This window comes from Falco biarmicus, chromosome 4 (assembly GCF_023638135.1).
Source record: "Falco biarmicus isolate bFalBia1 chromosome 4, bFalBia1.pri, whole genome shotgun sequence".
Lineage (NCBI taxonomy): Eukaryota > Metazoa > Chordata > Aves > Falconiformes > Falconidae > Falco > Falco biarmicus.
Window position 1 is genome coordinate 74,027,304 of NC_079291.1, and position 24,658 is coordinate 74,051,961.

Here is a 24,658-nt window from a genome sequence, read left to right on the forward strand (position 1 = left end):
AGAAAGTTCAACTTGTTAGGCCTGTGCTAGGGAGGTGACAAAACCCCGTTGTTGCTGCCGTGACCCATCGTCCTCCAGGCTGGGGAAATGCCCTCTTTACATGCCTCTATCAATGATTCACAACACTTTGGGGTGAGATCTGGGGTGTTTCGTTAATGCTAGCTGGAATACCTGACAAAGGCTGGCTGTGGGGGGCTGGCCAGCTTGGAGCGAGGCACAGGTGGGTGTGGAAGTGTCCTGGGAAGGGCAGCAGAACTCGCTGCTGTTGGCACCGCAGCAGAACATGCCATCTCTTACGTGCTGTGATTCTCTGAGCCCATTCTGCTGAGGGAGGAAACAAGAAAGGAGGGAGGGCCCTTCCTACATGGCAGTGACAGTTACAATGACCTCAACCTCAGCTGCTATTGAACTCGTTGGAGAAGATGTGGTGGCTGGGGTAACCTGGTTCCCCACTGGCTGCAAAAACCAGACAAGTTAAGTGGAAGCCAAGAAAATCTGCTGTGAAATGTCTGCCCTTCTCTGGAAAGGGAAGGTAAATAATATTATAAGAATATGGTTTTAACTTTGGGCCAGCCCTTCAAGGGTCGGGCAGCTGGGCTAGGTGATTGTTGTAGGTCCCTTCCAACTGAAATATCCTATTTCATCTCACTTTGTAGAGCTTCAAGGGCAAGGGAAAAACCCTTGAAAGCTTCCAGTTTCAGGATCAGAGTCATTAATAGCGTGGGAGTCCTGGTGACTTGACGGGTTGCCTGGTGGCCCGGTAGGACTGAGGGGACCCGCGGGGAGGTGACGCAGGGCCGTGACCAAGCCTACATCCAGTATCCCCAGCGTTCGTGCTCAAGGATGCAGCGCTTATTCAAACACCCCCCTTTAATTAGCAGCTGGTATTTCGCGCCGCGCTCCCCGCCCGGGGCTGCCCGCGTGGCCCCGGGGCGGCCGCTCTGCGCGTGCGCGGCGCGCGGCGGTCACGCGGCGGCAGGCAGCCAATGGGGAGGCGCCTTGCTGCGCCGTGCCCGGGGAAAGGAAGTGCCCGCCGGTGTCCGCCGGCCCCTCGCCCGCCCCCGCCGCACGGTATGTGCTGAGCTGCCCCGGCCGCCCGCGGCGCGCCCGCCCGGCGCCCGCCGCCCCCCCGAGGTGAGCGGGAAGGTGGGACGGGGGGGGCCTCCGTGGCGGGGCGGGAGGCCGGGGTCGCCATGGGAACGCCGGTGCCCCGCTGCTAGGCCGCGCCGGGGCTCCTCGGGGCAGCGGGGCCGGGCCCCGCGGGGTGTGCTGCTGCCCGCTGAGCCGGAGAACCCCGTGGCGGCGGCCTCGGGCGGAGTGCGCCGGGCCGGCGCTGCCGGGCGGCGGGAGATTCCGTGCCGGGGTTGTTCGGGGCGCGCCGGCTGGAGCAACGCGGCTGTCTGGGCGAAACCGCGTGGTGTGGGGAGTTACACGAGAGACCCCGAACTGCAGCTGGGGGCCGTTTGCTGGCACCGCCCTGTGCCTGGCTGCAGGGGAGCCAAGAGAGGAGCCTGCTCCCTGCCTTCGGTAGAGCCGCGGGGGCCCTGCAGCTGAGCCTGCAGCTGTGCCTTCTCCTGCCGCGTCCCGGGGGGGCTCCGCCAGCAGCGCGGGGCTCTGTAGCATTAACTAGTGTCTCCGTTTCCTCTTCCTCCCGAGCAGAATCTCCCTTGGGAGGGCCGGGAGTGTGTCGTGCGTTGCTAGATCTGGCTCTTTCCCTTGCACAGGAGCTGCTCTGGCTCTCCTGGCTGCTCTGTGTCTCCGGACAGCCTGGGTCACGGTTCACCAACTGCCCTGGCTGGCTCAAAGCTAACGCGTGCCATGGCAGCTGAGCTTTTCTGTGCTTTGCCCTGCAGAGGTGGTGTGTCTGTCTGAACCAGCCTGTAGAGCTGTAGCAGAGAGAAAGCAATTGTTTAACTTCGTACCTAGGCAGGACACCAGTTTCTACGAGGTGTGTCTTGAGTTTTTTGATTGCAGCTGATCAAACTGAGCCTTAAATGTGGTCCCAAAGACTTTCTGGCACGGTGCTTCCCGCCAGGCGCGGTGGCAGCTGGCTTTGTCAGAAGTGTTTCAGCTGCCAGTGCCCAGTTCCTCAGGCTGTGCAGTGATGTGTTATACCTACGCTATCTGTATGGTGAAAATAGCATCTGCATTTTGGATACTGTCGAAGCTGCGTGCTGTGCCTGTCAGTGACCAGGGCCAGTATCCCTGCCACCGGGATGGCTGTGTGCGGTCCTGAACTAAAGCATGTGTCTTAGACAGTCATTCTTGATTATAGGCATCAAATTACTATCACCTCCAGTGGTCAGCTGTTTAAATGTTTAGTTATGTTTACTAGTAGAGTTTGAACTCTCTTAGCCTGCTTTGTATCTGTTGCAGCTTATCCCGTCTTTGTTATGCTACAGCATCTCCCAATATCAGCTAGCCCGTGCTGGGTGGCCATCATGAGCTCCTCTGAACCTTGGCCGCTCATTGCAGCAATTCACTTTCGAGATCTGTATGAACGTGGCTGAGTGTCTGGCCTTTTATTGACAAATATATAGAGGCATTAAATAAATGTAACTAGCTCAGACCAAAAGCTTTCTAGATGCCTGTTTTTCCTTTTCTGTTCTGATAATTGACTGCACCTGAGCAGCAAACCAGTGTTCTCAGGGAACCTGCTGTGAGAGCATGGATGATTTTTTTTTTTTTCCCCCCTTCACAGTACTTAACACAAATTGGAAATGTTTGGCTTTCTCCAACTTGCATTCCTTTTTTATCTACCAACTTACACACTTTATCTACCATTTTATTAGCGTTTTGGCATTGTGAGAGCTTTTTACAGCTGTGAACAGCTTTACATTTTACTGTCCAGGTAATCTGTGCCCTATCCCAAAGGATCATCAGGCAGTTTTATTGCATATCTGTTCTTCTCTTCTTCCATCTAGTTGTTACGAATCTGCTGAATGGATTATAGCTGAACTCTGTCTTCACTGTGGATTCGTGCTAAATTTGCTTCCTTTCTTTTAATCTGCCATAGGATCTCCTTAGTTCAGTTTAGTTTCTTCAAAAGCCTTTATGGGGAACACTTCTGGTAGCTTTTTGGGAGCGCTACCACATGGTGTTTTTTCAAAAATAATTTCTCTGTACAAATAAACTCTAGCAGATTTCTCATAAGTGAAGTTCTTTTAAAAAAAGCTGCTGGCTCTCTCCCAACATGTTATAATTGGAGTGTGGACTCTTCATTTACAAGATCACGTTGAGGCAGCCTCACCCCCGTGAGAAGCAGTGATACTGGGTACTGCCTGCTACCAGGCTGAAGTAGATGGGGTTATCTTGCAGGTTAAAAAAAGTAGTTCTGTTATTTCTTGTAACCTGGTGCTTTAATTAGTCTTGATATGCCTGGTAGCAAGCAAAGAAACATACAGTAGTGTGTAAGCCTTGTTCTAATACGTTGTGTGACAACGTGTCTGAGTAATCGGCAAGTGCCTGTCCAGTGAATGCCCTCTTAAAACCTGTGGCATTCTTAGTTTTCTTTTCCAAAACCAGAGTGGTATTAGCGTGTCTTTTGGTAGCTGGGCTGGCCTCAGATGTCATGTTGTGGGAACTGCCAGTGGAATTCAGAAAATGGTCTTTTGTAGTTGGGAGCTCAAAGAGCCTTTAACATAGTATGTGTATTTATTTTTGTTAATGAAGTCTGGTACTTCTTTCATGTTTGTTGTTACTTCTTTCCCAGTAAGGATGATCTTTATTTGCATGTGGGGGTGTGTTTTTCTTTGTGGAGGGTTTTTTTTGTGGGGAGTGTTATGAATATAGATGTTGGGCCAGTATAGTCTGATAAGTCAGTCAGTGAGTCAGTGCTGGTGTCTTCGCCTGTTGGCTGATGTGAACTGGTCCTGCCACCCAAGAACCCATCCTCTCTCTTCCTGGCTATTTTCCACCTCTGTGCCCCCCACCCCAGCCACTCCCAGTGTAATTTATGGAGTGAGCAGGAGCAGGTGTAACTGTGGGTGCAAAGGCTGACTCTTGATGACAGCGCTGTTGTAAATACCTGAGGAATTACAGGTACAAATCTGGGGACTTCCTTGTGAGTGGTTTGCAGACCTGATTCAGAAGTCCTCACGGCTCATCCTTCCTGCTCATCTCAGGCTGCTGGGCTGCAGGCAGCCTTTGGTAATGGGCAGGAATTCTCTTCGGGACTCGGTGCTGGTCGTGCTTCGTTTCTCTGTCTATAAGACACTTTCAAAGAAGCTGTTGGGCTAAGCTGGTGAGTGTAACAGCAGAGAAAGTTCTGTCTTAGATGAGCTTTGTTTGAATATGTCTTCTACAAACCTTGAAAGTTAAGTGCTATCTAAAAGTGTTATTAAGAGTAGGATCACTCCTGTCTTCCTGGTTTTTTTGTTTGTTTGTTTGTTTTTTTTTTTTTTAACCAGTCACAGCATGTCTGAGGGCTTCAGCGCAGGGTGTTGCAGAAAGGCAGGGCTTCATGTCTCACACTGCTTCCCCCCACCCACACTTTCCTCCTCGAAAAAAGGTAGGAATAGGAGCTGCTCAGTTTTCCAACATTAGCTTTTAATTGAGTTTTTAATTTCTCCTTTTCAGCTTATTACTGTGCAAAGTACTTATAAGAGCAGGCATCTATGCCAGAATCTATTTTAAATGTTACTAGCTTAAAACAGTGGCAGTGTTTTTTTGAGTCGAACCTGGGTGTCTCATGCTGGAAACCACCAGTGAGAAAGAAAAGGAGCCATGATGAGTCAAGTTTTGTATTTGAGATCTCGGAGAGGTGCCAGTTAGGGAAGGACTGGACCTTTCAGGCTTTTTTTTTTTTTTTTAAAGCATCTTGTTTGCAATAGCCTCTAGGAAGTTACTAGTGAGTGTCTCCTATAACAATGTAGGTGGGGAGACTGGGTTTTATCGACAGCTGTGTGTTGCTGCTCAGTAATGAGGACAGTGTCTAGGAAATGGAGGCAGGCTTGAATTCCCCTCTCCCAGCGTTTGTACTACACCAGGCTGAATGTCTGGCTGGTTGGTTTTTTCTAGTCACCACGTATATTTTCTGTGTAGCTGTTTATTCTGATTCAGAAATGGCAGTGGGCCTGCATGTATGATGAGTTGTTTGGGTTTTTTTGTTTTGTTTTTCTGGAGGAACAGCTGCCTGTTGGAAACTTGCCGTGTTCAGTATTTGCAAGGTATTAGATCTTTCCTCTAGCAAGCTTCTTGTTGTAAATGTGCCTCCGTTATGACCCTTCGGTTTTAACTCCCCACAGTGCTACTGTCACAAAGCAGATTTTCTCTTCCGCGTCTTAACAAGAAAAGATTTAACGGCAAAACCCTCTTAGAGATTCTTGTTCACCATTCCCCAGAGGAATTGCTGTATCTGGGGCAGCAGGAAGCTGTGCCTTTTGCAGTATGCTTTAGAGCCACTTTTTTTTGGGTACCCACTCCTGTGAAATCTACGGCTTCAGTAATGTATGTAGAGCTGTAGGGTAAAAGAACAGCCCAGAAAGCAACTCGCATGCAAAACGTTAACATTCCTGCTGTTGGAAGGCTCACGAGTCAAACTCCAAGCGTGCAGAGGATCAGGGATACAAGTATAAAAGGATTTCACTAACAGTAAGTGTTTTCATTTCAAGTAAATAACTGCTGCTTGCTGCACAGGTAGAGCTATGTTTTGCCTTTTCGTTTCTTAATACACTTTTGGGGTCTGTTTCAAATTTTGATCCTGATGGCAGGAGGCCAGAGTGTCATTTACTGTGATTCTGTGGTTTTGGCTTTCAGGCTTTTAGCCCTGTGATGTGCACACCTCGGTCTGGGCGTAATGGAGTACGTAGTGCAGAGCTGGGGACAAGGCAGAAATGTGTTTCTTGGAGTGACGTTTTCAGAATTTCAGAGCCGAGAAGAAATTGGCTGAGCAGTGTGGGGTGAGCCTGTGGGAGGAGGGTGGAATGCCAGGTCGGGTTTTCCCAGGTTGTATGCGACAGTGCTGCCTTCCTGGCTGTCTTGAGTCCAACGTGCTCTGGCCAGGCTCTTGTAGATATTCCACATGAGGAAGGTTTAGTATCAAATTTACTTTCTTGGAATATTTGGTGTTACGTGGGATTTTGGTTTAGCAGGGTGATAAAGCAACGTGCTGAAAACACAGCAGAAGCACAATATGCAATTGCAGCGTGCAGCTGAATCCGAACCCAAATGTGATGCCCGTTACTGGTCTCTATATGCTCGGCGTCATGGTGCTCCGCACCTGCAGTCACTGGGAAGGAATATGCAGATTGAAGCTAGCTTAGGCCCTTTGCTTTCTTCAAAGTTTACTTTTATTAATTGTCCAGTTTTTATACTTTGGGCTCAGCCATGTATGTGTTCCCCCCCCCATGCTGGTCTGGTTAGCTCAGGAAGACATTCTTTGTTAATTGTCTCAGTGATGACCCACTGGTGCAGCTGTCTTACCTAAACCCAAGGTTACCCTCCAGTCTCCCAGGTGTTGAGATAAATTCAGCTTTTTTTACAACACATTCTTCCCTAAGCTCACTGGGGTTTGCCTTCCTCTGCTGCAGGGGTGTGCTGGTCGGGCACACTGCCCTGGATGGTTTTACTGGGGAAGAAAGTCCAGGCGCTGACAAACTCCTTTCTCCGGAGTGGTGACCCTGAGGGAAGCTCATTAGTGCTCGGGATGTGCTTTGGAGGCAAATGGGATTGGCATAGCAAGGCTGGATGTGGCAGTCTAGGAGATGGTGCATGGGGGGGTGGCTGAGGAGGGCAGCTTTCTGCACAGAAGGAAGGTGGTACCAAAGGAGTTTTAAGTAAGGAGGAGCAGGAAGTCTTGAGCCAGTGCATGTCCCTGAGTGACCTGGGGTCCATGAGGGGCTCTAAGGCTCAGTGCTTGTTACTCTGGATCAAAAGGTGTTATGGGCTATTGCGAAATGACGTAATCTAGCATCGGAGCCTGTTTCCAGCCATGTTATGACATTATTTTCAGACCAAGGCACAAAATCACTCGTTTTGTCCTAGATTTCTCATTGAGAGTCTTGCTCACTCCAAACGTCTGCTTCTGCTAATCTGGGGAATTAAGTGATGGCAGTTTTTGGCAGCACTCCTGTGGGATATGAAGAATGGTACAGGAATGGAAGTGAAATGATCACCGTTCTGCTCCTGACTGTGAATGCCAAGTTCTGTCTGTTTGCATAACGTACTGGGAATGAGAAGACCCATATCTTCTGGAGTTTCTGTGTTGCTTGTCCCAAACGAACCTGCATGGGATTCCTAGGAGGAGCAGGAGCACTACATGGCGTAAACGGAGTGTGCCAAATAGCATATAGAGGTACACCTGTATGGCACACGTAGCGCGGCTGGCTGTGTTGCTGTAGGCAGTGTGTTTAACACCCCAGCTTTCCGGTTGTGCCTTTAGGTGCAGAGAAACTAGTCTGAGCCCAGGCAGGGAGATTTGCTCCTCACGGATGTTACGTGGGACTGCGGGCCTGAGCAACCTGATCTAAGCCGGATAAAACTCCGAAAGGTCCTTCCAACCTAATTTTTTTATTCTATGACCAGACTTGAAGTAGTATCTAGGAGGTATCAAGCCAAGTATTTAAATATGTTTTAAAATTTGGCTCCTATTGCTTTGATAATGTTGCCGTAAGTCCTCAAAGCACCTCTTTTGAGATTCTTAGTAATGAATTCATGATGTTTTCAAATCCAGTCAGAATTTTATTGCATTAAATGAAAATAGCTTGGGAACAGGGGCGTCTGTGTGGAATATTCCCTGTAAGACCAGTAACCTAAAAACATGGTAAGCTTAAAATGAAATGCAGCAGGGAGATCCTTGCTGCTTTGTTGGAATGAGACCTTTGGCTGGTTCAGTGTAAATCAAATCCCCAGTGCCAGATGGTGCAAGGTAGAGAGACTTATAGCTGTGAAAACTCCTGCTGGTGCTCTTGAAGAGATGCTCCCCAGACAATAGCAGGGTTTGTGTCTGAGTACCGTGTTGTGCAGTCAAGGCTAACGTGTGCCTGTCCTGCATTTTGAGTAGCTCTTAAAATTCTGTCTGGGCTTTGTTTGATCCTGTTTATTTACAAGTGAGAGAGGGTGCCAGGTATCATTACTTTTTTTTTTTTTTCTTGCTGAATTTTGTCTTGAGATTTGAGGACTGTCCACACAGAAGTCACAAACAAGGATCTGGTGGCAACACCGGAGCATCGCCTCTGGTGAGGGGGGAACCAGGCATGAAGAAATCCAGCTCTGGCCCACTGTGCGTGCATGCAAATCTGCCAGAGAGTATCTGCTAGTCTGTGTTTGTGCCGAGCAGATGGTCTGCTTATGTAAAGTAAAATACAGCTACTGTGTGTATGTCCATCGCTGAAGTGCGGGGTGGAAACATGCAGCCGTAGGCCTCAGAGCTGACCACGGGAGGAAGGGCCAGCTCGCATACTGTCTTGTTCAGCACCGCTGCAGCTCCTCAGACCTGGCCCGTGCATGGTATGTACTTGGTAGTTGTCTGGAGGAACTTAATCTTTTCCTTCTGTGGAACAGCAGCAGATAATCCCTAATAATCTAGTAGGAGTGTACTTGAAGAAAATGCTTTGAATTCCGGAAGGTGAAAATCTTCAGCCCAAGTAAATAAAGGTCTGCACCATCTAATGATGGAGGTGCCTGCAATACTGGGGTGATCGGCTGTGTGTCAGTGCTTCCTGAATCATAGGATCACTTCATAAAAATCCACTTGCCGGCCGGCGCTTGTTTTTCTTTATTCTTTTCTGCAGGTTTGCTTCTTTCTGTTCAGGATTAATTGATTTCAATTAGCATTTAAACTGGAAAGTAAAAGATTCTGATGAACTTCAGTCTAGCTTTGTTTCTGCCAGTGAAGAAGATTCTTTCACACTGGTTTTTTTGTGTGAACACTGCATTTGAAGCAAATATACCCCTAACTGGAAGTAATATTTGGGTACAGTTCTAGTTAGTATTTGTTTAGCTTTAGTCTTAATTACCTTGCTTTTATTATGCCAGTAAATTCAGTGATATTTATTGGTAGATACTAAAATTTTTGTTTGGGATCTTCATGAGCTTATGTGGATGGAAGTTGAGGTCCAAATAAAGATTCATAAAACCAGCATCTTGTGATGGTTCATTGCTGACATCCAACTCATTTTTGCAGGATGCATGAGGCAGAAACAGTGTTAAAACACGTCTAATAGTGCTCAACAAGGGAAATCTTAACTTGCTGAACCACTTGACCAGGCTTTGTAGATATGGAAGTACTCAAGGGAATTTTTCAAACACATCTAAGCAGCTGCCTGGCAAATTCTGCTAAGCATCGGGCTTTATTGTACATTTGAACACCCTGTTGGGGTAAGAGTGCTGATTCTGTGTGGCTGCCTCAGTTTTTCTAGAAATATGGTATTATGTAGATTTAAAAAAAAATAAAATACAAAAGTTGTAAGAGGAAAAGGCTTCCTGCTCTGAGAAAAGCCCAAGTTGAGGTTTCTTGGCTGTGAAGGATCTCATCCAAGTAAAGAAACTGTCCATGCACCTGGCGGCTCACCTGAACTCAAACCAAGCCCTGCTCCTGCATGGTATTACCTGGAAATACTGGTGGTAGAAATGTGTCGGTACCTGTACTTGGCTTATTGTGCTGTGGGAACACATCGCTTGGGCTGATGCTGGAAGATAAAGCCTCCTCCGCCCTTTAGACAGAACTGGCAAATACCGGGTTTAGCCCATTAAAGCTAGAGCTTATTAATGCCAAAGACTTATGACATTATATTTAAATAGTATGTTTAGGCGTTATGATGTGCTTTAATTTAAAATCCTGTGTTAACTTGGCTTATTTAGTAACATACTGTTTATTTTCATTCCATTACTGCTAGATATTTGTAATGAGAACTTGACAGGTTCCTCTGCAGCTACCCAGTACACCTAAAGCCAAAACATTTTGCTAGACTTGTTTCAATAGAGCAAAGGAGAAGACTAGTGGAAATGCTCGAAACCTTTATACTTCCCTGTAATTTTTTTGAAATTAATTAGTTGTGTGTTAATATCTGCAGTTTTTAGGTAGGAAAGGGATTTAAATGCTCAGTTTCTAATTCTACTCACTGCTAACTTTGGTTTTTGGGAAAGGAGTGTCCTCGGAGATTTTTCAAATGTTTAACTGTGTGATCATACAGCATATGACGTTGGCTCATTTTATAATCCTCATAAGCGAGTGTTTCCCATTTTGACAAAAGGGTGAGGTCACTGTGCCCCAGTGGGTAGAGAGGCAGTGGATGACGTTAACCCTACCGCTCCCCGGGCTGCGGCCATTGCACAAACAAAAGGCTGCCACCTGAGAAAAAGATATTAAAAGAAGCAAGATAACTTCACATTTTCAGAAATGGCCTGTGGACCTCCTTCAAATTAACTGCATGTGGCTGGAGCCTGTTTTGCTTCACAGCCACCACCACTTGGGCTCAAAGGTCAGAACTTGGTGCTGTTGCTGTTGCAGCAGTGAGTGGAGCTATGATACCTCTAAACCCCTAAAGGCACTTTTAACTTCCGTTGAGTCCTAAGGATGTATTTTACACTGATAGTTGGGGTTTTTTAATTATTTCTTTATGCTTTCAAACATATCTTTTGTCCTCGAAACCCAAGTTGACTCTAAAAGCCTTGGTCTCATCACTGTGCTAGTTGAAGCTTTTGTCCAGGACTCTGGCTCTGCTAATTACAGCATGGCACAGGCTGTGCGGGGGGCAGGAGCTGGGTGTTCGCCCAGGTGTCTGTGGAGAGCCAGAGCCTGTCACCTGGGTATGGACAGAATTGACTTGCTTGGGATTTCTCTTCTCATGGTCATAGCAGCTGCTTACTGCAGCTCCTCCAGCAACAGCTGGCCAGGGAGGAGGCTGCTCTCCTAAAACCTTGTGGCAGGACACAGTGCCCGGTGGGTGTCCTAAATGTTATTTAAATGTGCAAGAGCATCCGGGTTGGGTCACATAATGTGGAGCGAGTCCCTGCAAACACAACCAGTGCTGGGAAACGTCTGAATTTGAGGGGAAGGGAATTATCCTGTTCAACAAAACAGTCATGGATTACTTTTTTTCAAGGCTGGCTTCAGCTACAGGATAATACATAATGCTTGCCTAGCTCTTTGAGAATATAGTGTTAAATAAACATGAACTAATCCTCACAAGAATGCATTCTGTGCTGGCTCTGCCTCTCCTGCAGCAGCTGCTGGCGAAGTCTGCTCCTAGGCCCCTGCCTTTTATATTTATTAGCAAAAATATGGCTCTATTGTGGTTGTTTCATTTCTCTCTGATTTATTAATGCTGAGAGTATTGACTGAGAAGGGGTGTTGCCTTACAGGAGCATCGAAACTTCTCAAGAAAAATAAAATGTTTGCGAAAGAGCACTGCTGTTGTAAACCTGAGTGCCGCTTAATGCCCACTAACGGAGTGATGTATCGGGGACTGGAGCTTCACCATGGCCAAAGAAGCTCCAGCCATGTATGTCCACGGGCTCCTCACTCCTTTTTTTTATTTTTAATTCCGCTCCTGAAGCCTATCTTCTGCTACCCCAGCTTTTGCCAAGCAGTTCTGTCCTACGGGCAATTTTGCCCTCACTTTGTGACCTTGTGGCGGGTCACTGCTCTGAAATGGCTCAGCAGAGGGTGCGGCGAGGGTGGGACTGGGGTCCGCACCACTGTGCGTATCGGCTACCCCAGCCAGCAGCAGTGGGGATGGGGTCAGCCCCAGCAAGTGAGCGTGTGCCCGTCCTTAGGGCCCTGTGGGGTAAGGCTGAGGCGTGTTAAAAGGTCCCCAGGGGCTGGTGGTGGAGAGTGTGCTCGCTGCTGCAGCAGGGTACGGAGTCGAAGGCTAGCCTCGGAGGGCTTGAGCCAATTCTAGGGGTGTAAAATTGGTTTTAAAAGCAGCAAGGAGTACTGGTTTTGTGGGTTGTCTAGGTGCTGAAGTTGTTTTGAAGCTGGCATCTGGACTGATTGTGAAAACTGTAGGCTGCTGGGTAAAATGTGCGGTCACTGTCCTAGAACGGGCTGTGGAATAGCTACGATTCTTTTTAAGGGCTTCTTTGGAGTACAAGTGATTCGTATCAATATACTGATCCCTTCAGATGCCCTTCTCGGGGAAATACATAGGACCAATCACTTGGGAAGAAGGCTGTCTCTGGGAAGGGTCCCTTGCTTGGAGAACCCCACCCCATTTCATCTTTTTCACAAGCTGTAGGAGAACATTCTTGGGCCTCTGCTCTATTAAAAGCATTTTGCCGTTCTTTCTGCCTGCATGGGAGAAGGGCTGGCAAAGGTTTCGCTAGAGAGTAGTGGACCTTAATTATATCCTTTCTCCTGTTAATACATCAGGTGTTTGATGTTTCCAGGTTGCACATAAACCAGTGGCAGGGTCCCTCCCTCCTCCTGGGAGCTCTGGGCTGATGCGGTGTAGGGGCATTATGGTTCCGTCTGGGAGGACGGAGGGGTGGGAGCTCACGCTGCTCTAGCTAGTGCGAAGGAGTCGTGCCACATGTGGTGTAGGGAGAGTGCCAGATCCGGGGGTGAACACTGTTCTCATTAGCAGCACTAATTACCTTTCAGCACTGATGTTGGGTTCCAAGGATCCCAACATCTGGGGACTCTCTGCTCTCTGAATGTCACCACGTTGTGCTAACTGGGAGTTGTGCTCTTCCAGTTCAGCCAGGGGAACTGCAGGAAAAAGCTGGCTTATGTACCTTCAAATAGAAATTTGGGGATGGAATGTGGATATTATGGCTTAAACTTTTTTTTTTTCCAAGAATACAGTGGACGGGGGTGTTTCCAAATTTTTAGGAGAACGATCACGCCCAGTTGTGTGCTGTCAAAACATGTCAAACTGGGATTGCTACTCTGCCTACTCCTTTTGTACGTCTTCGCCAGTTACAAGTGTATTACAGAGATTATGTGATTTTTGCACTGAAACTGCTGAAATGGCATATCCAGTCCAGTGCAGAGTGCGTTTCCATCTGTTCCTTCTCGAGCCTCTGAGCTTCCAAGCAAGAGTGCTGGAGAGCTGAGCATCCCTTTCAACAGGAGGGCATACAAAAGCACTGCTGCGTGCAGTGTTTTCCTTACAACTTGGCATTTTGAAACCAAGATTTGAAACTTAAAATTGTGGGAAAAAAAGTAGAAACAAAAAGAAATTACTCTTTTAAATTAAGGGTGGTGGGGTTTGGTGTGTTTTTTGTTTCCATCCTGGTCTGGTTCTTTGACCTCGGACTAGGAGGGCTGGAGTGAGAGAGGCAAAGCTGGGGATGGAGAGCTGCAGGTGGTCGGTGAAAGGGAACGGATTCCTGCAGCTGCCCTGGCTCTGCCTGCCTTGTTCGCTCCCTGCGTGCAGCGGCTCGCCTGGGGCTTTGTCCAGCCGGCAGCCTGTTCTCAAGGTCTGTTCTTCATTCGTGTGTCTGTGCTACAAATGCTTTTACAACCACTTTAGTTATTGCTTGCTGCTTGCCCTCTGGTACCTTCTCAAAATAGGCTGAAGACTTTGGAGTAGGTGTCCTGTACGTGGTTAGCAGGACTGGGGTAGCGCTATGGTGAAAGAAAAGGGTGTCCTGGGATTTCTGTATCTGAATGCTCTCTGCTGGGCTGAAAAGCCAGCCCTCGTGGAATTGTAGCATGTAGGAATGAGGGGAAATAAAACTAGATCTCATTTCACCAGTGTAAGTTAAACAAAATTAACACTTTAAAGAATTTGAGTCCTCTGCATACATACTCACTGGAGATGACGGGATTGTGTCAGAGGACTTTATGACTGTTCTTCTAGCAGCGCTTCCTTTTTAAGCTGTTTGTTCAGTTTTTGTCTTAGCGAAATGTTGGTCCTGCACAGACATTTGAAGAGCTCCATGCATCATAAGGTACACTTGGCACATTGCTGTCTTATTTAATGCAGTATGCGGAGCACCTGGTTGGTGCCACATGCTACTTTACACGGAACATCACCGGGCTGCGCTCGCGGGGAGCGGGGCCAGTACAGATGCAGGGCTGGGGAGCGGTGTCAGGTGAGAAGTGAGCTGTGCTTATCCTGTGGGCAACAGGGCTTCCATTTGCTTCTCAGGTTAATGCTGCCGTGTTTTGCTTTGTCTATCTTAAAGTCATTCTGCCAGGAAAAACAGCTTTATGGGTACTGGGGACCTTCTGCTGCCTTTGCGCAGATGCCTGGCTGCAGCTGAGGGTCAGAATCTGCTTCGTTGGTTTTAATGTGATTTTCTTTTCTTGTAGGCGTGAATGACAGAGGAGGTGCCCCCGACTGCACTTACGGATGTAAACCTGCGTCTTCTCTGCCACGATGACATAGACACAGTGAAACAGCTCTGTGGCGACTGGTTCCCAATAGAGTACGTTACAGGCTTGGGGTGTGAGGTGGGGGAGGATGTAGAAACAAATGGTGCGGACCTGCATCGATCCAGTTCAGAGCTGACACCAAAGGCCCTGCAGGCGCCTGGACTGTTGCTAAGATGGCAGCAGGTTCTGAATCTTTTATGTGCTGTGGTGGAGTTCCTGTTAACGGCCCTTTGCTGCCTGTCCTGCAGGGTCCTAAAGTCATCAGAAAGTTCTGTATGCGGATTTTGGCAGAAAAATGGGCTTTGTGATGAAGGGAGTGGATCAAGCTTCTTGGGAAAGACTGCGTATGAGATGGGGAAAGGAGCACACCTCCAGGAAAAAAGACAGCATCCCTGTGCTTGCGAAGGAAAGTTGTGTTCTGGAGTGTGTGCCGAGGCAGCACCTTCAGAGCTGAACCAAACTGACATGGAGCAACTGATCCCAAGGGACTGTCTTTCTGAATGTCCCAGGGGGAGACTGAACAGTGCTCGGGGTCACTGTTGCTTGCAAAGATCGGGCTTAAAGCTGATCTCAGTCTGTCCCAAGTCAGTTCTCCAGGCCCCCGTTTGGTAAATGCTTTTGCCTGCACAAGCATGGGAACGAGGAGCTTTTCTGGGGGACAGCGATAGCTTTGTGGCTTAAAGCATCCAGGGAAAATACGGCTGTAGACTTCAAGGGGTTTTTTTCTTTAGCTTTGTGGAAGTTCATGGAGGATTTTAGCAGATTATAATTAAGATTGCGTAAAATGTAACAAACCAGCAAAAGCATTCATAGTATTTTGAACTTGTAGATTTCTTTTAAACACAAGGCGTGCTGAGCTCTCACTTTGAAATAAATCAGTGTACGCTAGTTTCCCTTTAGTAGCTGCAGGAGGAGGAGAGCTGGAGGCTGATGATGTGATTTTTTTTGTACCAGTATGCAGTGTTTTTTTCACATGTGTATCAAATTAATGAGATCCTTATGCTTTTAGATGAGGGCAGATGGATCTTGCATTTAAAAATAACTTGCTAAAGATGGAAGTGAAAGCTCTGGGCAATGAACATAAAATGAAAATGTGGTTGTCTTAGCAAGGCAGGAGGCCATTACATGAACAGCCTGCATTGCTGCTTAGATGCAGTTGAAAGAAACCATGCTACCAAATGGGGTACAGCAGCTGTTTGATGTTCACTGGTACCATGCAACTGTTAAGACAGAAAAAGTGAATAACTTCTTAACCGAGATTTCATGGAATAAGCTAAATTAATAGTATAGAAAGAGCTCTGCGTTGACATATGGCTGAGCTACTTGGCTGTATGTCCTTGCAGAAGACAGCCCTTTCGGCAGGACGGCTTCCCTCCCTTAGTCTTGTGTAAAATACATCAGCCTGTAGTTCCAGTGACTGGCATTTAAAGGTGCTGCTCAACTGGAAATAGGCAGCAACATCTCAGCATAGCGTTGGCTGAGGTGCTGCCTGTTCCCATGGGTTTGCACCCCCAAACATTCCTGGTTTTTCTTCCTTCCCAGGTACCCTGACTCATGGTACCGAGATATCACTTCCAACAAGAAGTTCTTTTCCCTGGCAGCCACATATAGAGGCTCCATCGTGGGAATGATAGTGGCAGAGATCAAGAGCAGAACAAAGGTGCATAAAGAGGTACGCTACTAAACTGCGCTTCATTGTGAGATAGTCCACCTCTTGCCATGGTTAACTGGGATGGAACATGTCTGGGTTGGTTTTTTTTTTCCCCCTCCTCTATCAAGACACTTACAGGAGTGATCCTGAGTTAACCTGAGAAACCAAGAGCATGCTGATTTCCAGCTAAGGGAGCATGCCTGGTGGGATGTGTCTGAACACCTGGGCTGCAGAGCAGCCTGGTACCACAGAGTCTGCCCCGGCTGTGAGCATGATGGGAAGCTTACTGCCGTGTGCTGTTCCCTCTTGTGAGAGATCAGGTCACGCTAACGGCAGCAAGCCGTTTAACTGTTGCCTGGCTGTTTTCAGTCTGCCTGGTCATTCTGGTGACTGAGGCATGTGCAGCTGTGGGAGAACAAACCTCTTCTTTTCTTACGTAAGGGTTGGACTTCCTTAGCTGTACTGGGTGAGTCACTCCTGTGACGTACTGCAGAAAGTCCTGCATTTACACAGTCACTGTCCTGAACACGAAGCAGAGGTAACCAGTCTACACAAAGCTCAGGCTTCAGGGATAACAGACCTCGGAGGCCAGGAGAGACCACGCAGAACAGCAGAGAGGTGAAGAAGAGACGGTCACTGAAGACAGTATAGGAAAAGACTGCTGGGTTAGTGTAGGGGAAACAGTATGGGAAAGTGGGTTTAAAAAAAAACCTGCGATGCAGATGGTGTATAACTTCTACAGGGCAATCAGTGTTATGATTAAACAATAATCTTAACATATAGGAACCCAGAGCATTGACTGGTCTCTTCGCTTTAGCTATCTGGCTTCACCTCAAAGCTAGTCCAAGTCAGAAACTGCATCTTCAGCAACTCTAACAAAAGGCTCTTGTTCTGGCCAAGCTGAAAGCCAGGGGCTCCTTCAGACACTGCTCCAGGCAGTTGGGCTTGTAGAACATGCTCCTTGTCCTCTTCAGCAGTACAGAGGTCTCCAGCTGACATGGAGCTCAGGTGGAGCATGCAGGCAGTAAGGACTGTTGCTGGATTAATTTAGACATTGATGAGTAACTCCGGAATTGGCACTTTGAATCCTTCCTGGTAAAGAATGCAGTATATTCTGTCCCTAAGTCCGCCAATAATGTATATAGTAAGGAAATGCTATGATTTGTGTTCTGTGTCTGGGAAGATGATATTAAAGTAGAAATAAGCCCTAAAAGACCATACCTGGATTTTTTTTAACTACCCACATCCTTTGCAGAAGCTTCAGCTAAGGCTGTTCAGTGAAGAAAAGTTTTCTGCTGTAGCCTTGTTTTCAGATGTTCCAGTACAGGATTCTGGCTTTCTCCTGTGACCCCCACGTATCCTCCTAAATAACTTGTCATATCTCTACTCAGGATGGAGACATCCTAGCTTCCAATTTTCCTGTGGACACTCAAGTTGCTTACATCCTAAGTCTTGGAGTGGTGAAGGAGTTCAGAAAACATGGAATAGGTAAGGTGCTGCTGAGTGACAACTCTGTTGCTGTTGTTTGCCATGCATGGCTAGCGGGCATGACTGAAGGAGCTCCACCATTTCACCTTTTGAGATAAGCTTGTTGGTGATTTGTATGAGCAATTGGGAAGGCGATGCACTTGCATCCCCTTCTTGGTGTTAGTGCAGGTGCACTGACCTATCTTTATTGGTGTAGGCACAACTCAATGTGCAGGTATTTCCAAAGAGCACGAGGCTTTGCCCATCTTGTTCCCAGGAGACAGCTGAGCACACAAAAAACTTGCACTCCTGCTGCTGAGACTGACTGAAAGTGCTAGGACTTCACTCTGGAGCAGGGTTTGAAACAGTTTTATTTCATGGGCATCAGAAGCCTGGTCCCTGAGGCAGAAAATACAGCTGCTTTTAACCTTTCGACTTCAACAGATAGAACAAACGTTTAGAAAAAGACAAAGGGAACTGGAAAAAGTGTGTAACTTGGACCTGATTAAATCTGTCAAATGCGTGCAAAAGTCAGCACGAATGCCTGCTGCAACATGCAGCAATTCTGCAGCCATTTGAAAATTCTGCAGTCAGAAGGGTTTACCTCTGTTTAGAGCAGGATGTGTTTTGTCATCAAGTGCCCTTGTGGTGTAATTTCAAGAATGATCTGTATCTTTGGTCTGCAAAAGGAAACAGGCCAGGTTTGGCAGCGTGACCCAGTGTTGCCCACCTGGAGTCTCTTCACTGGAGATATATACAAAAAAAAATAATATATATATATATAGCTCATCTTCCAGTCCTCCCTTCTCTGTCAGTCATGTTTAGAAAGGTACAGGCTGGTGGGATACATAAATGACCAGAAGAGTCGTCAGTGAGAGCCCTGTATTTAAAGCTTGCATTGAAATGCTACTGGAGATAGGTATTTCTATACAGAGAAGAAAATACTAGCACAGAATAATGGTCACAGGAGGTTGTAAAGGGGTCTTCTGTTCTGTGAAATTGTGGTGGTGGTGAGTATCCTTTCAGTTTCCAAATCCTAATGATCTTTTTAACAGCTCCATCTTGCTGGAATTTTCTCCTTTCAGTATCAATATTTCCTGTATCCATTACATCTGTACAGCATGTTGCTGTGCACTCTCAAAAACTTTGGACTCGTACCTGTAGCAGAACAACCTAGAGAAGCTGCTGCATGCTGCTGCTTTTTCAGAGACCTTTCTCTTGAGAGTTTTTCTACTTGTGTTTGAAGCTGAAGTCTTTCATGCAGGAGGCTTTTCACCCTGCATGTGTACTTCTAAGCGCTAAAGCCCTGATTTTTCTCTGGCAGACATTAAAAGGCTTTGGTTTTCAGTTCTCTGTTATTCTTAAACCAGAGGGCACTAGGATTTCTGTGAGATAGAAGAGTGGAACATCTCGTAACAAAATTAAACCACTCTCCTGTTGATGTCTCTCGTTGTCTTTTTGTTCTTGGCTGATATAAATTCTCACCCAGTATCAAGTGACAATGAAGTCAGTGCTGTTGACTTCTGCTCTGAAATCCTGTGGGTCCTGCTGAAAGTCTTACCTGCCCTGGGGATTGTGAAATAGCAGCACGGATCTCATCTGTGTGTTTGTGTTAGCCAAGCTACTTCTTTAGCCTGTTGGTACCACACCTGGTGGAAGAAGTTGTCCTGCAGGTTCTGCTGGGTTCTACTCTGCCAGGTAGAGTTGGTTTGGATGAACCCCCAGCCTTTGTCTTTTGGGGCTGGAGTATCCTCTGTGCCCTTCTCTGGTTTCTCCTGCTGACTAGTAGCTGCAGCAAATCCAGGTTGAATAAGGCTATACCTCAGCTGTCCTCCTTAGAAGGAATCTTAAAATCCTACCAGTCTTCAGAGCTTAATTTCAGTTCAGCAGACACAATACAATAGTCTGCTTGTGAAGTCCTGTTTTGACACTCTGCTTGTTCTAAATGGCTTTAAAATAAAGAAATGTGGTGGAACTGATGCCACTGAAAATGACTCGCTGACCTTCCCAAACATTAGAGCTGCTTGGCTGGGTGGGTTTGGGCATTACTGTCAGATTCCCGTTGTCTGGCTCATCTTTATGGTTATTGAATCAGAAGTTTGTATCTTTATAAAATCTGCTTTCTGAAGAATAGAATCTGCTTTTGCTCATAGGTGAGATGAGATTTGTATTAAACCCCTGTACAGTGGTCCTGTTAAATTCATCAAGAGGGTCAGTGAGAACTGGGTGGGATCTGGGGTCTTCAAGCGTGTGCAGCACTTGCTGCTTAGACACTGGGTGCAGGAGATCTCGGCTGGGCCCTACGAACCCTGAGATGGCAGCTGCACTGCGTGATCCTGCTGCTTTTTCCTTCAACAGGTTCGCTCTTGCTTGAAAGTTTAAAAGACCACATATCAACGACTGCCCAGGATCACTGCAAAGCCATCTACCTGCACGTCCTCACCACTAACAACACAGCAATAAACTTCTATGAAAACAGAGACTTTAAACAGCACCACTATCTTCCCTATTATTATTCCATCAGAGGGGTCCTCAAAGATGGCTTTACCTATGTCCTGTACATCAACGGCGGGCATCCACCCTGGACAATCTTATATCCTTTACTTTCAGTCTGATTAGCCAGCAGAGCACGCCCAGCAGGCATCACACAGTGTTTTGGGTTAACAGTAGCAATCCAGCAAAGTGTAAACTGGCGAGGTGTGGGGATGGATGCCTGCCTGGATGAGAGTTTAACCTGAAGCTGGAAGAAAGGTGATGTTAGAGGGGTTTGACGGTGACCTGTTCGTCCCCTGACTCCGCTGGGAACAGTTCAGGGAGGCAGTGTCAGACAGTACATTGAATTTTAAGTTGGAGCAAGCTTGATGCCAGTGATAGCAAATGCTGGTGTTAAGCCAAAGTGCTAGGCGTGCTTTGGCTTGTGGGGTGCAGGATTTGGCCAGGACCATGGCAGAAGAGCCCTTGGGCTTCCTGTGACCTAGGATCCCCTGTGACCCTGGCCTGGCCTGGATCTCAGCAGGCTGCTCTCAGCCTGACTTTAGAGTTTTTTTCAGGTCACTGGATCATGGAGAAGAAACTTGATCTTTCCTGGGGGGTAGCTCAGTCAGTCCAAACCTCTCCAGGCAGGTGGATGGATTGCCATGCCCACAGGAACTTGCTGTGGAGTGCAAAGGGAACTGGCAGCTTAGAGGAGGTATTTCCCACACTCGCTGGAGCCAGCATTCCCAAACTGCCATCTTTTACAGTGCAAAGCAGACCTGCTTTTGATAGAAAAGAGCAGGCAATTAATACAAGGAGCAGGTCTGCCTAACGGAGCAGAGCAGCTTTCACTGTGTCATAGGGTCTCTAGGGAGTATTTTAAGTTATTTCTTAAGTTACGGTGTAAATGTTGCTGTCCTTAACTGATGGCTACTGACTACCTACAGCACATTGGATCAACGCTAGCCAGCCTGAGCCCGTGTTCAATTCCCCAGAGGATATATCGACAAGCCCAGAGCCTTCTCTGCAGCCTTCTGCCCTGGTCTGGCATTTCCGCCAAGAGCGGCATTGAATATAGCCGGACGATGTGACTGGATCAGAAGATGTACAAAAAGCAAAGGTTGGTACCCGGGAGAAAGCTCCCTTCTCTGCCCGAGGCTGGCAGCGACGCCCCAGGGCCGCTTTCCTGGGGCAGCTGAGAGCATCCTCGAGCGAGGGCTGCCGAAGCTGCCGCTCTGCTGCTGGGTGAGCTGCCGTGCAGGGTGTCTGGGACATCGCTGTGCACCAGTCTGCAGCTGCCGGCCAAACTCCTACTGGTTTCATTTGAAGGGAATTTGAACTCTGATGCAGTTTAATTGAGGCCAGAGCCTGACAGCAGATGGAACCTGTCCCTGCTGTCTCTCTCCTTTTCCCAGCTGTTGGACCAGCTTGCAAGGCCCAGAGTGACTGAGTCCTCGCTCTTTCCCCAGCTCGGTCACCGGTAGCCTGTTTGCCACCAGGTGCATTGCACATCTCTGAAAACAAGGTCTTCAGGACGGTGGCTCCCCAGTACGCTTGAAGGGACCTGTAACACCTGGCTTCCCTAAGCCAGCCACCCTCTTTTCTTTCCATAGGATTGTTCTTCCTTTCATCTCCTGAACCATCCGGCTCTGCACTGATTCCAGGGATGACGGCTCTTGGTCAGTGACCCAGCCCCTGGACGGGACTCCTTGTTCCACAGGTCGCCCGAGATTTGGCAGACTTCCCACTTGTCGGGCTGCAGCCCTGACTTACCCCCGTGGCCTGGAGCCTGAGCGCTGCCCAGGCAGGCCTGGCTCGTGCGAGGTGTCTGGGCTGTGCCGTAGCTGAGGGCCCTTTGCATCACCGGTCTGTGTGCATGTTGCACTGTCCCCGCCACTTCCCTTGCCTCTGGTTTGCTCCCATTTCTATACGTGGTGTAGAGGGGCTCGGCTGCCGCTTCCGCACCATGGCTACAGAAAGCGGCGTGAATGAGGTTAACGAGTCTGCGCTGGCCAGCCGGGTCAGTGAGCCCTAAGAGCCCTGGCAGGCCGCTGCTGGCAGAACATACAGTCATGCCCTTGTTGCGGGGAAGGGAGGAGCTGGGCGAGGGGAAGCGGAGCGAGGATCATGTCTGGGTCCTGCCAAGTCAGCTGCTTCCTGCGGGTAACTTCCAGGGAGGGCAACTGCCTCGCATGAGAAAGCACCCAGCCCCGCTAGCTGTCTGGAGTGACTTAAACAGAAGCATCTAATTCAGGATGCATCAAGTAGAAGGCAGGGAATGAAATTGCTATTTCATAGTGAAATATATATATATATATATAATACTGTATAGATCTTTCTGCCTTTGTCCAAGTTGGAATGTAGCAGGGCAGGGGAGCTGTGGGTGTAGAGCCACTGCTGCAGCCAGAGCCCTTCCCCTCCGCTGCATGCACCCTCCCTCGGCACCGGGGCTGGACTCTTGCAGGATCTTTAGGGATGAGATCTGTGTACAGATCACGACAGCTTTTCCTTGCTGAAGAAAAGCCCCCCAGCTGCTCAGCGGTGTGCTTCAGGCCGTAGCCCAGGCGCCCCCGGGGCTGTGCCAGCGGGCAGTGTCCCCACAGCTGCGCAGCCGTGCCCTGGCTGCAGGACCCCGCGGTGACTGGGCACGGTTATGTCCTGCCTGCGCAGAGGCCCCGATGTGCCAGTGTGCTGCAGCCAGGCCGGGGACCCTTCTGCGCCTTGGAGCGAGGTCGGGTGAGTGCTTTGCTTTGAAGTTGGGAGTCTCTGCAGCTCCCCCAGCCCCGACACGTGTCGGAGGTGCAGGTGTTCCTGCGCCCTGCCGGGTTCCCCTGGCAAAGCCCCTTCCCCGGCTGAGGCCCTTCCCCTGCTCAGCGCCATGTTCCTTGTTCCCCTTATTTTGAAACTGGGACCTGAGCAAAGGAGGCCTGAGCCAGAGCGGGTGCATCGCCTCCACGCGCAGGCAGTGCCGGCCCTGGCAGCGGGCACGGGCAGGACCTGAGGCTGACACAACACACGTCAGGCTTAGAAGGGAGAGAAGGTGCGTTAAGGTCTTGCAGTCACGTCAGTGTCTGTAACCCCTGAGGTGGGAGTTCATTAGTAAAAGGGTGCAGGAGGTGAGCTTGCTGGTTCCCGAGAAGGGTGGCTGGGACTAGCTGTGCCCTCTGCCGCCGCGGCGCTGGCACAGTGTGCTGCCGCTCAGCTCGGCGGTGGCTCTGGCGCAGCAAGCCTCAGTGAGCGCCGCTTCCCCCATGGCCGGACGCCGGGAGCAGATCGCTCCGGCCCCAGGGGTGGCACGTACCCTGTTCTGGTGCTCTGCTGGGAGGTGCTGGTCCCTCTCCGGGGACTCAGAGGTCTGGCTCAGTGGCTGTTTGACACCAGGTAAAAAGGTGTCTCCCTGAGGATGGTCCATCCTTGGGGACCTTCAAGCCCAAGGAAGCCAGGGCTGACCGCCACGCGGCTGCCGGAGCAGAGCGCTCCGGAGGCTCCTTCCAGCCCACAGGTCTCTGGTTCCCGGTCAGTTTAGACGCGCAAGTGGTGCTGTGCTGGGTGCCAGGCTGCGGCCCCTGCCCTGCATGCAGCAGTCGAGTTCAGGCTGGAGGGACGCGGTTTTGTGGCAGAGGAAGGGCAGTGGGGCAGGCAGCTGCACGCCGAGCTGGGGCTGAACTCGCAGGATCAGCTGAGGCGCCGCTCGGCATTTAGCTGGGCCGCAGGGTGGGAGAGGAGCTGCTCACTTGGTGGGTTTGCAGCCCACTGCCCCCAGAGCTCACCTCTGCAGGGCTGCGCGCTCCTGCCTGCGAGCAGCGTGGGCAGACGAGCAGTGCGGCCGAGGGCTTGGCTGAGCAGCCGTGTCCCACCGCCGGGCAGCCCCGGGCACCCTGTGCCTCCCCCCAGCGCCATGGAGCTGGCTGGGCCCTTCGGCCGGGCTCCGGCTGCCACCCCCTCACCGTGGGGGCTCGGCTGCCTCCAGCGGGTGCCCTGGCCGTGCTCCTCTGCCCAACCTCAGGCCAAGCAGCTCTGCCTGCGTGTGTTGCTGAGGTGCTGGCTGCGAGGCTTCAGCTGTCCCTGTTGTCCCCGGTGCCCCTCTCGCAGCTCAGCTGGCAGGGGAGGTGGGGCAGGGGCTACTGCAGCCCCTCCTAGCCACAGTGCTTTCCCGGGGGAGACCTGAAAGCCCCCTTCCAGCCTCATTTGTGTTACCACTCTTTGGTTTTGGGCTTTTTTTTTTTTTTTTTTTTTTTTTTTGCTTAACCACATTTTAAACACATCTATTGGTTTGCATGAGTTTCTTTAGGAACTCAAGCCCCTGGTTTTCCTCAGCACTTGCTTTCTCTGGACCAGAATGTATCTCTTTCTCTGCTGATTGCCTGGGACTGACCTTCCCCCAGCTTTCTCTTCTGCCCGTTACACAGCCCAACTCCGCTGCTGCGGAACTTGAGCACATCCCGAGGGAAGCTGTGACTGGTCTGTGTCCTTCTGCCACCCTGTCCTCCGAGGCATCGGCCACATCCCCACCTCGTAGCCCCTTATTTATTGAGGAGCGTGCTGTCACCGCCAGCCTCTCTAAATGTCTTCAATTAAACCAAACCTCTTTTCCGAGTCGTTTGTCCCTCTGTGCGCGAGCCTGCCTCAGCAGCTGCTCAGGCACCTTCACCTGGCCTTGTGCTCTGCCACTACACAGGATGAGCAGGGTGACCAGTGCTGGGTGACCGCAGGGCCAGGCCAAAGGCTGGAGCAGGGGGAGCAGCTCCTCCAGCGCAGACCCTGCCCTGTTGCAGAGGGGCTGCTGGATGGGTGAAGGA

The 24,658-nt window shown here is 49.4% G+C and overlaps 1 protein-coding gene across 2 annotated transcripts; it reads left to right on the forward strand.

Annotated features, from left to right (window-relative positions):
- Positions 1 to 994: 994 nt before the first annotated feature.
- On the forward strand, positions 995 to 24,455 carry NAA60 (N-alpha-acetyltransferase 60, NatF catalytic subunit). Of its 2 annotated transcripts, none has more exons than XM_056336210.1 (7): positions 995 to 1,134; positions 14,204 to 14,319; positions 15,809 to 15,938; positions 17,309 to 17,405; positions 19,743 to 19,977; positions 20,794 to 20,979; positions 21,473 to 24,455. In XM_056336210.1, the coding sequence occupies exons 2-6, from the start codon at positions 14,210 to 14,212 to the stop codon at positions 20,948 to 20,950; spliced, it is 729 nt and encodes a 242-aa protein (XP_056192185.1). In that variant the 5' UTR covers positions 995 to 1,134; positions 14,204 to 14,209; the 3' UTR covers positions 20,951 to 20,979; positions 21,473 to 24,455. The 2 variants fall into 2 exon arrangements, with proteins under 2 accessions (XP_056192185.1, XP_056192186.1); XM_056336211.1 differs by lacking the exon at positions 995 to 1,134 and adding an exon at positions 5,338 to 5,592.
- The last annotated feature ends 203 nt before the right edge of the window (positions 24,456 to 24,658 follow it).

What these genes read in the sequence shown, in the direction of transcription:
- NAA60 (XM_056336210.1), top strand. Translation starts at nt 14,210, where the DNA reads ATGACAGAGGAGGTGCCCCCGACTGCACTTACGGATGTAAACCTGCGT. An exon ending in GGCGACTGGTTCCCAATAGA is followed by an intron (nt 14,320 to 15,808) that starts GTACGTTACAGG and finishes CTTCCTTCCCAG; the next exon opens with GTACCCTGACTCATGGTACC. An exon ending in CATCCACCCTGGACAATCTT is followed by an intron (nt 19,978 to 20,793) that starts ATATCCTTTACT and finishes ACTGATGGCTAC; the next exon opens with TGACTACCTACAGCACATTG.